This window comes from Alnus glutinosa, chromosome 9 (assembly GCF_958979055.1).
Source record: "Alnus glutinosa chromosome 9, dhAlnGlut1.1, whole genome shotgun sequence".
Lineage (NCBI taxonomy): Eukaryota > Viridiplantae > Streptophyta > Magnoliopsida > Fagales > Betulaceae > Alnus > Alnus glutinosa.
Window position 1 is genome coordinate 11,610,182 of NC_084894.1, and position 14,550 is coordinate 11,624,731.

General features: G+C 37.3%; 1 protein-coding gene across 1 annotated transcript; it reads left to right on the plus strand.

Moving 5' to 3' along the window:
- The first annotated feature begins 1,868 nt into the window (after positions 1–1,868).
- Positions 1,869–13,076, plus strand: LOC133877377 (protein FAR1-RELATED SEQUENCE 3-like). The gene is made up of 6 exons (XM_062315654.1): positions 1,869–2,009; positions 2,906–5,245; positions 7,320–7,409; positions 7,687–7,836; positions 10,259–10,375; positions 12,816–13,076. The coding sequence occupies exons 2-6, from the start codon at positions 3,005–3,007 to the stop codon at positions 12,858–12,860; spliced, it is 2,643 nt and encodes an 880-aa protein (XP_062171638.1). The 5' UTR covers positions 1,869–2,009; positions 2,906–3,004; the 3' UTR covers positions 12,861–13,076.
- The last annotated feature ends 1,474 nt before the right edge of the window (positions 13,077–14,550 follow it).

The following is a 14,550-nucleotide window of genomic DNA, read 5'->3' on the forward strand; positions in this document are numbered from 1 at the left end:
AAAAACATTTTTTTTTTTAAAAAAAAAAAAAAAACAAACGAAAAAAAAATAAGGAAGAAAAACCAGTTTTGTCGTGGAATCACGGATCATTAGAGAAAGAAGGTGAGAAAAAGAGAGAGAGAGACGTGAGGGAGAGGTAAAGGAGAGAGGCTGAGAGGGTTGGTGGGAAAAAAAAAATAACTGAAAAATTATGAAAAACATTTTTTTTTTTAAAAAAAAAAACAAAAAAAAAGGGAAGAAAAACCAGTTTTGTCGTGGCATCACGGATCATTAGAGAAAGAAGGTGAGAAAGAGAGAGAGACGTGAGGGAGAGGTAAAGAAGGAGAGAGGCTTAGACGATTGGTGGGAAAAAATAACTGAAAGTTTATAATAAAAAAAAAAAAAAGAAGAAGAAAAAATGGAAGAAAAACCAGTTTTTATTTTATTTTCTTTTTTTTTTTGTATAAATTTTTGTTATTTTTGTTTTTTATTTTAATAATTTTGTAGTTCTTTCTTTCAAATTTTTATAATTTTATGGAGGGTATTTTTGTCATTTGGGGGACCTTGACAATGAGGTGGTAGTTTGAAGGGGTTATGTGTAATTTTTCCTTTTAAAATCATCATTGGCTTTGTGATGGATTAATATTAGATTTTGATCCAATTGTAACTTTAAAAGTCAAATCAATTTTAAGAGGATAAAAAGATGACAAAAAAAAAAAAAAAATGGTTCCTAACATTACTCGCCAACTATACATGCCATGTAACATAATTCTTTTAAATTACAATTATACCCTAAACAATTTTTTATTATTATTATTATTATTTTTAATGGAATAGTTGTAATTTATAGTAATTGTGCCACACTGCATGTACAGTTGGCACCTGATATGTCAAACGAATGCCACGTGACATTAATTGACTAGTCTAATAGGCATATATTAGTAATTAATTGGACGATAAATTTACAAATGGACTTATTTAAAATCGAAAGAAAACTTAAAGAATGTAATTGTTGAAATTAAAAACCTAAAGATTAAATTAAAATTGTAAAAATACTTAAGGATTAAATTTGATTTTTCCCTAGATTACATTGTTATCTGTTTGGATGTATTGTTCTGGCGGCTATTTTTTCTTTGGTAGCATAACATGTTATTTTTTATTGAGCTACCAAAATTTGGTAAGAGTTATTGGAGAAGAGCTAACTTTCTCGGCCTCCTTTTTCTTTTACTTATTTGCTAAGATAAAAGGCGGTCGCCAAAGAAGGAGACCAACGTAACTACTCTACCTAAGCGTGATCATGGTTCGGCCTGCGGGTGGAAAGTGGATATCAAAACTTAATGACTTTCAAATGTAAAGGATGCATCGCAGCTGCATGCTGTTGTTATGTAAAAGCCGTAATCTAGTGTAGCAAATCCCATTTGTAACTTTGTGTGCATGGTTTTGCAAACTGAATTTGGTCGTGACTCGTGTATGTAGTGTTCTCTTTCTACTCTTACTGTTTCTATATAACTCATCAATTTAACCGTCTTCTTAATTTGAAAAATTAATTAATTATACATTTCAAATATCAAAATATAACTGAAATAAAAAACGGAATTAAACAAATATGGAAAACTGTTGAAATTCTTAAGACCCATCTAAACATAAAAAAAAACAAAAAAAAAAAAAACCAACAGAAAAAACAAAATTTTGAAAATAATAAATAAATAAAAAAAAAACGACAGAAAATGAAGAAAAAAGATATGGTCTGGTGTTAAGATGTACACTACAATGTATGGGGCCCACAGTTCTGACAGGACTCCGTAGTAATCTGATAAAGTGAAACGTGTTCGTTCTGAAGGGACATCAGCCGTCTGATCGTAATTCAACGGTGGGGATCACGCGCGTCTACTTATGTCATCTGAAACCTATGCGACACGCACTCCCTCTCTCTCTTTCTCCGTCTCTCTCCGACTCTGCTGCAATCTTCCGTTGGTGGAGAAACCCTAAAAGCACCACGAAACGCAGTCGTTTCGACCTTTCCTCTTCAGGTAATATTTCTCTTTTACTTTCTTTCCTTCCCTACGGCTGGAACCCTCTGTATAGTTTAAACCCTAGGGTTTCTCTAACTCTCTGCCTCTTCCACTTTGCCCCCTTTATAATCATAAATATGTATATCTTATGTAACTATGATGGTTCATGCTTTTTGGCGGAAGGTTGGTTTTGTGAAAGTAGAATCAAATGAGTTCAGTTCCATGCTAATATTGATTGCTAGTGTTTCATTGGTACTGGCTGATCAGAATTTGATTATTTTGAATTTATATGTGCAATTCAAAGGGTATCGCTTTTAGTTTCTTAAATTGAAGTTCTTGGCTTCTGTGTTTATGTGCGTGCGAGCGTTTATTTTTGCATATGTATATGTATATGTGAGTTGTGTCAGAGTTCAAAACTTCAAATATAAGAAAAAGAGTTGTTTATGAAAATTGAGAGTCACTGTGTCTTGGTTTTCCAGCTTGTAATATTTTCATCTGAACCAGCTTGCGTTGTTTTCTAAAGACTAGTGTAGTGTGTAAATATTGAAGTATTGATTGATAGGGAGAATCCCAAAGAATTGGGTTTGGCATTTTTTTAATGATTAGTGCTAAAATCCACATTTTTAATCCTATAACTATGCCACGTCAATATTGTGCCATAGTTGTGGGATAAAAATGTGGTTTTTAGCAATACTCTTCTTTAATAGGTTAAGGTTGGCATGGCATATAAAGGTTCTTTATTTTCAGTTATCTATTTTTTATTTTTTATTTCTTTTTCCTTTTATGGTGTAATTTCTTTGCAATCAAATGGAGGTTGGTATCTTAGTTTTGTATTTTTCGGTGAATTTTTCTTTTGGGTCTTTTTTGTGTTGTTAAATAGTGAATCAATTTGTATGGTTGAATACTTAATGCAGAATGTGTCTGCTGCGGTGCTGAAAGTATGCGGCGCATTTCTATGGAATTTTTCTGTGAATTACACACTCAATAACTCATTGTTGTTACGGTAGTTTAGTATGGATGTTCAAGTGATAGATGTGGAAGAAGGAATGGGTCATCGGGGTGCAGCAGATGATGGAAATGCTGAGCTCAATGAAGGTGAAGTAAATGCTGCTGATAATTCCACAGCTCATGATGAGGATGGGATTGACGAGCCGTATGTGGGTATGGAATTTGATTCTGAAGAGTCTGCTAAGAGTTTCTATGACGAGTATGCGAGACGGTTGGGTTTTAGCTCCAAAGCTGGTCAGTCTAATCGCTCTCAATCTGATGGGGCAACCATTACTAGAGACTTTGTATGTGGCAGAGAGGGGTTAAAAAGAAGGCATGCTGATAGCTGCGATGCAATGCTCAGGATAGAGTTAAAGGGTCAAGACAAGTGGTTTGTGACAAAATTTATAAAGGAGCATTGCCATTCCCTGGTGAGTGCAAGTAAGGTGCATTACCTTCGGCCTCGCAGACATTTTGCCGGTGCTTCGAAGACCATGGCTGAAACTTACCAAGGGGTGGGAATTGTTCCAAGTGGTGTTATGTATGTCTCCATGGATGGAAACCATGTCCCTGGAGAGGCAAATCGTGGAGTTAGGAAAACACCTCCTGCAGAATCCAATCGCCCTGGTAAAAACACTGGGGCAATGAATTATGTTGTTAGACCTTCTAATCGAAAGAGGACACTTGGGAGGGATGCTCAGAATTTGCTGGAGTATTTCAAGAAAATGCAGGCTGAGAATCCTGGATTCTTCTATGCAATACAACTTGATGATGATAACCGCATGGCTAATGTATTTTGGGCAGATGCAAGGTCAAGGACAGCTTACAGTCATTTTGGTGATGCAGTAACACTGGACACCATGTACAGAGTAAATCAGTATAGAGTGCCATTTGCTCCATTTACTGGGGTGAACCATCATGGTCAGACAGTTTTGTTTGGTTGTGCGTTACTTCTAGATGATTCAGAGGCTTCTTTTATCTGGCTTTTTAAGACGTTTCTTACGGCAATGAGTGATCACCCTCCTGTCTCTATAATCACTGATCAAGACAGAGCAATACAGACTGCTGTCTCTCAGGTGTTTCCAGAAGCCCGCCACTGTATTAGCAAGTGGCATGTCTTGAGAGAAGGCCAGGAAAAGCTGGCTCATGTATGTCACGTACATCCTAATTTTCAGGTGGAACTGTATAACTGTATCAACTTGACTGAAACTATTGAGGAGTTTGAATTGTCTTGGAATTCAGTCCTTGATAAATATGATCTCAGGAGAAACGATTGGCTTCAATCATTATATAATGCTCGTGCTCAATGGGTCCCCGTATATTTTCGGGATTCCTTTTTTGCTGTTCTATCTCCTAATCAAGGATTTGATGGTTCATTTTTTGATGGTTATGTGAATCAACAGACCACTTTGCCTATGTTCTTTAGGCAGTATGAAAGAGCTTTAGAGAGCTCGTTTGAAAAGGAAATAGAAGCAGATTTTGATACAATTTGCACCATGCCAGTACTGAGGACACCATCACCAATGGAAAAACAGGCAGCAAATCTTTATACAAGGAAAATCTTTGCGAAATTTCAGGAAGAGCTAGTTGAAACATTTGTGTATACAGCAAATAGAATTGAAGGTGATGGAGCTATTAGCACATTCAGGGTTGCAAAGTTTGAGGATGATCAAAAGGCATATATTGTCACATTAAACTATCCTGAGATGAGAGCAAGCTGCAGTTGTCAAATGTTTGAGTATTCTGGAATTCTTTGTAGACATGTTTTGACTGTGTTCACTGTGACAAATGTGCTTACATTGCCATCCCATTACATATTGCCCCGTTGGACTAGAAACGCGAAGAGTGGAGTTGGATTAGATGAACATGGTGGTGAATTACATGGCCAAGAGTGTCTGACATTGCGGTATAACAATCTATGCCGGGAAGCCATCAAGTATGCTGAAGGAGGGTCTATAGCTGTAGAAACTTATAATGTGGCAATGATTGCTCTTAAAGAAGGTGTGAAGAAGGTTGCTGGGGTTAAGAAAAATGTGGCCAAAGTTGCACCTCCTACATCTCAGGTTAGTAGTATTGGCTATGATGACAAGAAGACCTCTGCATCAGCTTCAGATATGACCCCACTGTTGTGGCCACGCCAAGATGAGGTGACACGGCGATTTAATCTGAATGATACTGGTGCTCCTGCTCAATCTGTTGCTGATTTGAATTTGCCTCGGATGGCTCCTGTCTCTCTTCACCGAGATGATGGTCCTCCTGAAAACATGGTATGATATATATATATATATATTTTGATAAGTAATTTAAAATTCAATAAAAAGCGCAGAGGGGCGCAACCCTAATACACGGGAAGTATACAAAAGAGCCCCTAAACGGGAAGAACAACTAATAAATTAAGAAAGTCTACGTAAATAGAAACACCTAGATGGCAAAGATGGGGCGCTATCCATAGATATAGCATGTTAAGAAGACGCTTCCTTAATACTACCATTACAGTTTCGACATCTTCAAAAAGCCTCGCATTCCACTCCCGCCAAATGCTCCACAAAACACAGTGAGGAACTAAACGCCAAACATTTTTAGCTAGGCCATGCCCTCGAAAAGCACCCCAAGTAGTCAACAAATCCAGCAGCGATTGTGGCATGACCCATTCAATTCCAAATAAAGAAAACATAAAACTCCAAAGCTCACGGGCGGTGTCGCAATGAAGTAACAGATGATCAATAGACTCCCCCTTCTTTTTACACATACAACACCACTCAATAACCACTATATTCCTCTTTCGCAGATTGTCATGAGTCAAAATTTTACCTAAAGCTGCAGACCAAACAAAGAACGCCACCCTTGTCGGAGCCTTAGCACACCATATATTCTTCCACGGGAATGATGGACCATCTTTCCTACTAAATGCTTCATAATATGACCTTACTTCAAAATAGCTCCTTGTAGAGAGGTTCCAAACTAACTTGTCACCCTCTCCTTGTCGAATCGGAGTGGAGAACAACCGCTCGAAGAAAGAGAGCACCATCTCCATCTCCCAGTCCTGAAGTTGCCGCTTAAAGAGAACATTCCAATGAATATTTCCATTATGAACAGCTAAATTATCTACCACCATTGCCGCTTTGTTCCTCACAAGACTATACAGAACTGGAAAACAATGCTTCAAAGATCTCTCCCCACACCACCGATCATGCCAGAAACTGATATGTGACCCATCCCCTACCACAAACCGAACATAATTGCGAAACTTCTCCCACCCTTTCCTGATATATTTCCAAACCCCTACTCCATAGGAACCCGACACCTCAATAGAGCACCACCCACCCTTCAGGCTCCCAAATTTGGCGTCAATCACCAAACGCCATAAAGCCTCTCTCTCCCTACCATATCTCCACAACCATTTACCCAAAAGAGCTTGGTTAAACTGGGTGAGGTTGTGAACTCCCAACCCACCTGAATGCAACGGAGTACAAATCCAGTTCCATTTCACTAAATGAAATTTGGCCTCATCCCCTATGCCACCCCATAGGAAATCCCTCTGGATTTTTTCAAGACGATTAGCCACCCTCAAAGGAATAGGGAACAGCGACAAGAGATACGTGGGGAGATTGGACAGCGTGCTCTTAATAAGAGTCAACCGTCCGCCCTTTGACAAATACATACGCTTCCAACCAGCCAGCTTCCTTTCCATTTTCTCAACCACCCCTTTCCAAGTAGGAACGGACTTGTAAGAGGCACCCAAAGGCATACCCAAATACGTCATAGGCAAAGACCCAACCCTACAACCCAAAAGCTGGGCCAACCCTTCAACATCCTCCACCTCACCAATAGGAACAATTTCTGATTTTCCTAAATTGATCCTTAGTCCCGAAACTGCCTCAAAACAAAGAAAAATGCACCTCAGATGTCGAATTTGTTCTTCTTGCGCCCCACAAAAAATCAACGTATCATCAGCAAACAATAAATGATTCACTACTATTGCCTCTGACTCTCTATGTCCCACAGTAAAACCTGTCATCGAACCCTGCTTCACCGCAGCAGCCAGCATCCGGCTCAAAGCCTCCATAACCACCACAAATAATAAAGGCAACAGAGGATCACCTTGTCGCAACCCGCGAGAGCTAGTAAAGAAACCCGACGGAGTTCCATTGACAAGGACGGAGAATCTCACTGTAGAGATACAAAAACGAATTATATATATATATATTGAGTTTCATATATTCATTATTTATGTTTTTTTCCCCTCTTTTTCACTTATAAGTTCCATTGTTTCACACATCTGTCTGTTTTGAGCATGATAGCATGAGACTGATTTGGCCCTTGTTTGGCCCTTTTGCTTAGGTTGTTCTTCCTTGTCTAAAGTCAATGACTTGGGTTATGGAGAATAAGAATTCAGTGCCAGGGAACAGAGTAGCTGTGATTAATCTGAAGGTATGTAACTGATGAAGTGAAAGCATAAAAACAACTGGGAACTTTTGTGTCATATAATTGCTCAAGTTGGAATTGTTTTATCTGATAACTTCGTGCTGAGAGATTACAGCTTAAATAGATGGATCATTTTTAAAATTTGTTAAATCTATTTTTAATAGTCTTTAATTTTGACCAGTAGCAATGGATGAGTTGCATAGTTTCTCTTATTCTCCTTAAATTTAAAATTAACTGATCAGGAGCTTTATATTATCATGTACTTCACTCTTAACCACTGCAGTTGCAAGATTATAGCAGAACCCCTTCAGCAGAATCAGAGGTTAAGTTTCAGCTCTCGAGGGTATCACTTGAACCTATGTTGAGGTCTATGGCCTACATCAGCGAACAGCTATCAACACCAGCCAATAAGGTTGCTGTTATAAACTTGAAGGTATGTGAATTCAAATTCTAGACCTATGTCACATAAATATGTGGTGAATCACTTTGCTGGATCATTATGTTGGAGTTAATTAATAAAAGTTTGTTTTAGCTGTGGTATACTTTTCTCAGGTTCTCACATGGAAACACCACCCCCATGTCTCTATATAAATGCAATTAGTACATGCAAGTTTGACTGTAATGTTAGATCATAGATCTGGTTTGGGTTGTATTTTAACTTCTATCTCCGTGGCAAGCTCACAAAATGTAACACTTCATTCCCATATTGGGAAGATGAGTAACACATATAAAGTGTGGTTTAGAAAGACACTTACGGGTGTTAGTCCCACCTTGCTTACTAACTAGGTGAAACTGGCTTTATAAGTGATTCTAAGGAAACTTTAAGTTGATTAGTCCTTTTGAGGCAATATTGTACATTGGCTAGCATTTTTATTTTTTGTTCGTTACGAATGATATCATAGCCACTTAGTAATACCATATGGTACTGTCAGCACCACATGATGTGCCCTGACGAGGACTTCAGGGGTTTAAGAGAGGGAGTTTGCAACATCCCAATCCTATATTGAGAAAATGAGTAGCTCACATAAAGTGAGTAGGTTAGAAAGACACTGATGGGTGCTAAGTCTCACATTGCTTACTAGGTAAAACTGGGCTTTATAAGAGATTATAAAGAAAACTCTAAATTGACTAGTCATTTTGGGGCGATATCGCAGATATGATTAGCGTTTTTTCCTGAGTCATTACATTATATGTACATATTTATGCAAAGGAAGTATTTGACCCTAATAGGTTATCATGAAGTTTGAACTTTTAAGTTGGGAGGAGTGGTTTTTGACCTTATAATCGGGTTTCATCTCTCTCTCTCTCTCTCTCTCTCTCTCCATCAAGGGGATTTCAATGTAGTATACCTTATAGAAAGGAGGATATAACAAGTGTTGTTGATTGGATTGTTGTATAAAAAGATGATAAAATTTCTTGGGGAGCTCAATGTAGTTTACCTTATAGCATGAAGGAGATACCAAGTCTTGTTAGGCTTCTCCTTTTGTATACTCCCAGTGTACTAAGGGGCTCATTTTGTTGAGTCTTTGACGGTGTTCGCTGCCTCTCTTCCTCCGCTGGGTCCTCTTTCTTCGCGTCCCGTGGAGACCATGGCCGTTAGGGAGCCTCCGGTCAGCTTTATTAGGCGTGGGTTCCTTCTTCCGCGTAGTCATTCTTCCCCGCCATTTGAGGTGGGAGGATCTTCGAGGGGAAGTGATTCAAAAGAGGCTATTGGTTCTCCCGAGGCAATGTTCGACGTTACGTTTTGCCTTCAAGCTGCGGGGATTTCCTTTGAGGGGAACGAGAAGGGTTTTTTTGGATGTTATGGCTCAAGTTGTTGGAGGACAGCGCCTTGAGGTCCCTGTCTCCACTCCTAAGATTAAAGGGAATAGAGAACTTCATAACCTTGAGTGCGATATCAATTATGATACTAGGAGTCTTGGTTTGGGGCAAAAGCAAGAGGGTTTTGCTGTGATGTAATGTTGCTGAGGGTTTTGGGGCTGGTTTTTGCCGGGTTTTATTGGGTTTTATATTGGGGTTGGGTCTTTGCAAGTTTTTTTCTTGTTTTTCTACCCTTTTTGTTTTTGTGTCCTTTTGTATGCTCAGGGGTGCCTACACTTTTTATAAAATTTCTCTGATTACCTATCAAAAAAAGAAAGGAGGATATAACAAGTGTTGTCGATTGGATTGTTGTATTAAAAGATGATAAAATTTATTAGGGAGTCGATGTAGTTTACCTTATAGCATGAAGGAGATACCAAGTCTTGTTAATTGGATAGTTGTATATAAGGATGATAAAATTTCATGTTTAGGATGTTCTCCTTGAGTATCTTAGGAGTTAATCTTCCTCAGAAGCAACTTACATTGGGGGGTGGTGGAGGTTGCTTTAATCATAACAATCCTTAATTGGAGAAAGAAAAGAGGGAACAATCATTTGATTACATATTGTACAAAGAAGAGGAAATTTGAGTCTAATGTGTCCATGAGCTAGGTATCAACGATTTTCTAGCACGTCAGGTAAATGAGCTCCAACTCAAATGGCATTTCCTCTTTTAATAGGAATGGGATGAAGGGCGAGGTCATGGGTTCATGAATTACCGGATGTATGTGTATAATTCACCAATAAAAGAGAAAGAAAAAAAGATTTTTGTTCTTTTTCTTTACAAAGATATGCTTTTCATTGAAATGAACGTGCGAGTGCATTCCTCTATAATTTTCCCTTAACGCACTCAAAAAATCCAAAAATGGAACACTGTTTGGTTATGATTTGGGTGGTAATCCATTGACCTGGAATGGTTTTGTTGCCTTATTTTGCATATGCAGTTTACTTATTAAATTGTTCAATTAATGAATATGTTCTCTTCCCACAATTCCAGCTTCAAGATACTGAGACAACTTCAGGAGAGTCAGAGGTTAAATTTCAGGTGTCCAGAGATACTTTAGGTGCCATGCTGAGATCAATGGCTTATATACGTGAGCAGCTTTCAAATCCTGTAAGCATTCTTTACCTGCTCCTTTGGGGAAATATTCTTTTTGGTCAATGGATTAAAAAAGTAGTCTTTTAACAGAAAAATAAAATGACTTCTATTTGATGGAGTTCATAAATTTTTTTGGGGGCTTTCGGAATTCCTTTGGCATGCCTAAGAACTACCAAAGGGCCACTCAGTGTTATTTGACTGAAAATAGCGGGAGGGCCATCATATGACACGATAGAATGATCTTCTAAAGTTGGTATTTGTTTATTGAAAAGCAACTAGAATATGCCTTCTTTCTTCAAGCTATTTTCTGGGAATCCTGTTCAAGCCTCTTTAAATGCATGCTTATGGTGTTAAATCCAGCATATACATCCATCATAGTTTAATGCAGCGGTAAATGTATTGCTGATTCTCACAATCAAATTATTAAAGCTTGATGTGGAGTGTTATTTATCTTACAAAATATATTTTCACTAAAAATCATTTACCAATAATGCATTGTGCTAAACAATCATGTAATAGAGAAGTTAACATTTTGAAACTTATCTTCTTTACTCCTGAAGTTTTTGCCAGGAAAAGAGTGAGTGAGATTAAAATGAGAAATCATATATCTGAAAGGATAGGAAGGCGGATAGAGAGGGAAACTTTTTTTTTTTTTTTTTGCGGGTGGTGTGGGGGGGGGGGGAGGGGGGGGCATGATAAATGATATAGAAATAGGCAAAAGTAAGAGGAGTATGAAGATGGTGGAAAGAGAAGGATGAGGGGGAGAAAGAAGGTTTTCTGGTGAGGAGCCACAGCAAGAAGTCTGAAGAAGTGATTTGATATTAAATTGTTTGCACAGAAATAGAGAAAATGGATAGAGAAGGATGAGGGGGAGAAAGAAGGTTTTCTGATGAGGAACCACAGCAAATAAGGCAGAGGAAGCAGTTGATTCTTCTTTCTTTCTTTCATCTTTGTTATTATGGAAATGATATCCCATTGATACCATACCCTGCCTGGTGTGGGAGTATCCCTTACATGTGGAGTACAATCTTTCCATGGATTTTCAATTGCTAATCTGTCTTTTATAACTGTGACTATAAAATTCTTACTGGATAGATTTTTAGTATAGTAATAATTGTTATTATTATTATTGTCTTCATTCATTTGCTCTCTCCATCTTCATCTTTTATCTTTCATCTTATCTAGCCACTTTGATCTTTAAATCATGAACTAACATCATTTTTCTCCCCGTTTAGCTTCTCTGGACCATAAAAGGTTGCTTTTCAACCTCTTGACCTTGCAATCTGCCACAGCGTATATATAGTTTATAGTAAATTGGCAGTTGATTTAATAAGTGAGGCTTTCTCAAAGGACTTGTCTTTCAAGCAGCATTCCCTTTATGAATGTAGTACAGTAGGGACTCCCAAGTGGAGTAAATAAAATAGGAGGCGTGACAGTGGCAAAGCCAGGGCAAGTTTCTTTTATTAATATACCTTTTTTTTCAATGCTTAGCCCTCTCTTTGGAAAATTTTGAGGAATTTTTTGTTTTTATGTGTTATCTTATCCTTTTGGTTTCAAGGAAATGAGTGTTTTGTATTAGACTATGGTTCTCCTTTTATCACTTTTAAGATCTACAATTCGTATCTTTCTTTTCCTTTTCTTTTCTCTCTTTTTTTTCTTTTTTTTTTTTTTTTTTTTTTTTTTTTAAATTTTAATTCTCTTTTCTGCTGAAATTGATTTTGTTGTTTTTATGTTTGTATGCTCCTGCACTGTGAAGGATCTTTTGCTTGAATTCGAATAAATAATTAGTAGCTGGACTGAAGCATTTGAAGTGTATGATAGTGTCACTTTAAAGTGTGCTGAAATTGATTTTGTTGTTTTCATGTCTTTGTGGGCCTCGCTGCATGAACTATTCCCATTCATAAAGCTTTTTAGAGGGGATTCATTTGCCCCCTCATGATAAGTTGAGCCCACCTGGTTTGGCCATATGTGGTTGTTAACTTTTAGCACCGAGATCATTCCCACCTATCAAGAAAAAATGTTTTTTTTTTCTTTTTTTCCTTTTCCATTTTCTGTGGTGAGAGCTTTCATCTACTTAAAAGTGGCTGCATCTTAGATTGACCCAGTGTGTGCTGCAATTTGGAGGCTTGCAGAAGTCAGGCTGTGTACTTTGCAATTGACACAAGGCAGCCGAATTAGCTTCGGTTTACCGACTTATCTACGAATCCTTCGTAGCTCCATCCTGAACATGTGTTCCTCGAATGATCTAACTATTTTGATAACAGTATGTTATAAAATACATGTGGGATTTAGCCTGGCATTTATGTATAAAGTTGTGTGGGCTTTAATTTTGTATTAATCAAACTGGGAATTCCCATGGACATTGTGTTCATTTCTTTGTAGTATTTATATCCTATGTTGAATGGATACCTTGGAATCTTATTTTGTCTTTTTAATCATGAGACTTGTTTGGCAGGTCGAGACCCACTCAGAGCCTCTTTCCAAAAAGCAAAGGAAGTAAAGCATGGTAATTGTGGACTTCAAATTTCATGCCCAGGTTCCTATGGATGGAAAAGTAGTAGGGTCACCTCTGCAGTCAGTTGGGATGTTTGCATTTTCTAATTATATGTTGGATAGCCTCTCTTTTCCCCTTCTCTGTAAGCTTGTCCAACATACTTGTACATGTAATGTATCAAACTTGTGAATTCAAGGCATAAAAGAGTCTTTTTTTAGGTCTGATATTGTCCACATAGTATCTTTCCCCATTGATAGATGACACCATCTACTTAATATGCTTGTTCTATATTTTTTTTTCCCCTTTCTTTTTGATAGGTTAATTTTTCTTCCATATAAATTGGTCAGTTAACTTTTCAATTTGGACTGGTTTAACTACTCAATATTCTCGGTACAAACAGTTTCTAGTTGCTCTGTTAATCAGATTGTGGATTTCTTGCAGAGGAATGGTAGACATTCAAACACTTTTTCTCTAGAATTTGGCTCCAACCTGATGTTTGGAAAATGTGCCACAATTTCATAGGATTATGACACATCAAGTTGGAACCAAATTTTAAAAAAGTGTTGGGATGTCAAGTATTTCTCTTTTTTGCATGTCAAAGCATCGTCCTTGGTTGGATTAACAATTAGGGAAAATATCGAAGAATTACCTTGTGCCTTAGCTGAATTTGATTTCACGACCTCATGTTATTCTACTTTTGCAGTTCAATGCTTCTGTCCAATGTTTTGCTAAATTGATAACAGAATGAATGTGGTATTACAATTATAACCATAAGATAATTTTTTTTTTTTGTTTTTTGGACAAAAACGAAAGAAAAAGCCCTACCAAAATGAACAATGGACCTACCCTTTTAACTAGAATTTGGATCCTCTCCATTTCAATCCTCTCCATTTAGTGAAAAAATGAGGGTATAGTTGTCTTTTCTCATTCTGTAAAAATGTGAAAAGATAACTATATCCTCCTTATTTAACTAAATGGAGAGAATCAAATGGAGAGGATCCTTGTCTTTTTAACAAGGGGTGAAAATGCGACGGATAATAACCACTGACATCTGCTATCCATACATAACTACTATCTGCTATTCGCAAATGCAAATGCAAATGCGAATACAGTTATCAAAGTAATACATCACTGTATTTACTTTCTTTTCTTTTCTTTTCTTTGGGTAATCCAAATCTCGATTACTCTATGAGACAATAATCATTTATGGTTTACAATCATGAATTATATAATAAGTGAAATCTTAATTTATTTAAGCTTGCATATAGTAATAACCGCATTATTTAATCTTGCATGTAGATTTAGAAAGTAATCCAAAACGTTCTTTACCTCGTGTGTGGATAATAATCGCATGGATGCGGATACTTAAAATTGGTAACTGCATTATACGGATGCAAATGCGGATATTGCTAATAACTGCATTCGCATTTCCACCCCTACCTTTAGCCTAAAATACTAAAATAACATCATAGTTTGCATGCATATTCACTCCGATTGATCCCAACCCATTCGACCACTCTCCCACACCAATTGATGTTGGAGCAATTTGGTTTATATCCCCTTTTTATTTAGTTCATTTAGAAAATTGGATTTCAATTCTTGTTGGGTTGGCTATTGCAAATAAATGGATTGATTCACTAGATTAGTTAGGATTAGTTATATTTTTGTTAATTTATTTGTTGTATAAATAGAAGGA

What these genes read in the sequence shown, in the direction of transcription:
- LOC133877377 (XM_062315654.1), top strand. Translation starts at nt 3,005, where the DNA reads ATGGATGTTCAAGTGATAGATGTGGAAGAAGGAATGGGTCATCGGGGT. An exon ending in ATGGTCCTCCTGAAAACATG is followed by an intron (nt 5,246 to 7,319) that starts GTATGATATATA and finishes CCTTTTGCTTAG; the next exon opens with GTTGTTCTTCCTTGTCTAAA. An exon ending in TAGCTGTGATTAATCTGAAG is followed by an intron (nt 7,410 to 7,686) that starts GTATGTAACTGA and finishes TAACCACTGCAG; the next exon opens with TTGCAAGATTATAGCAGAAC.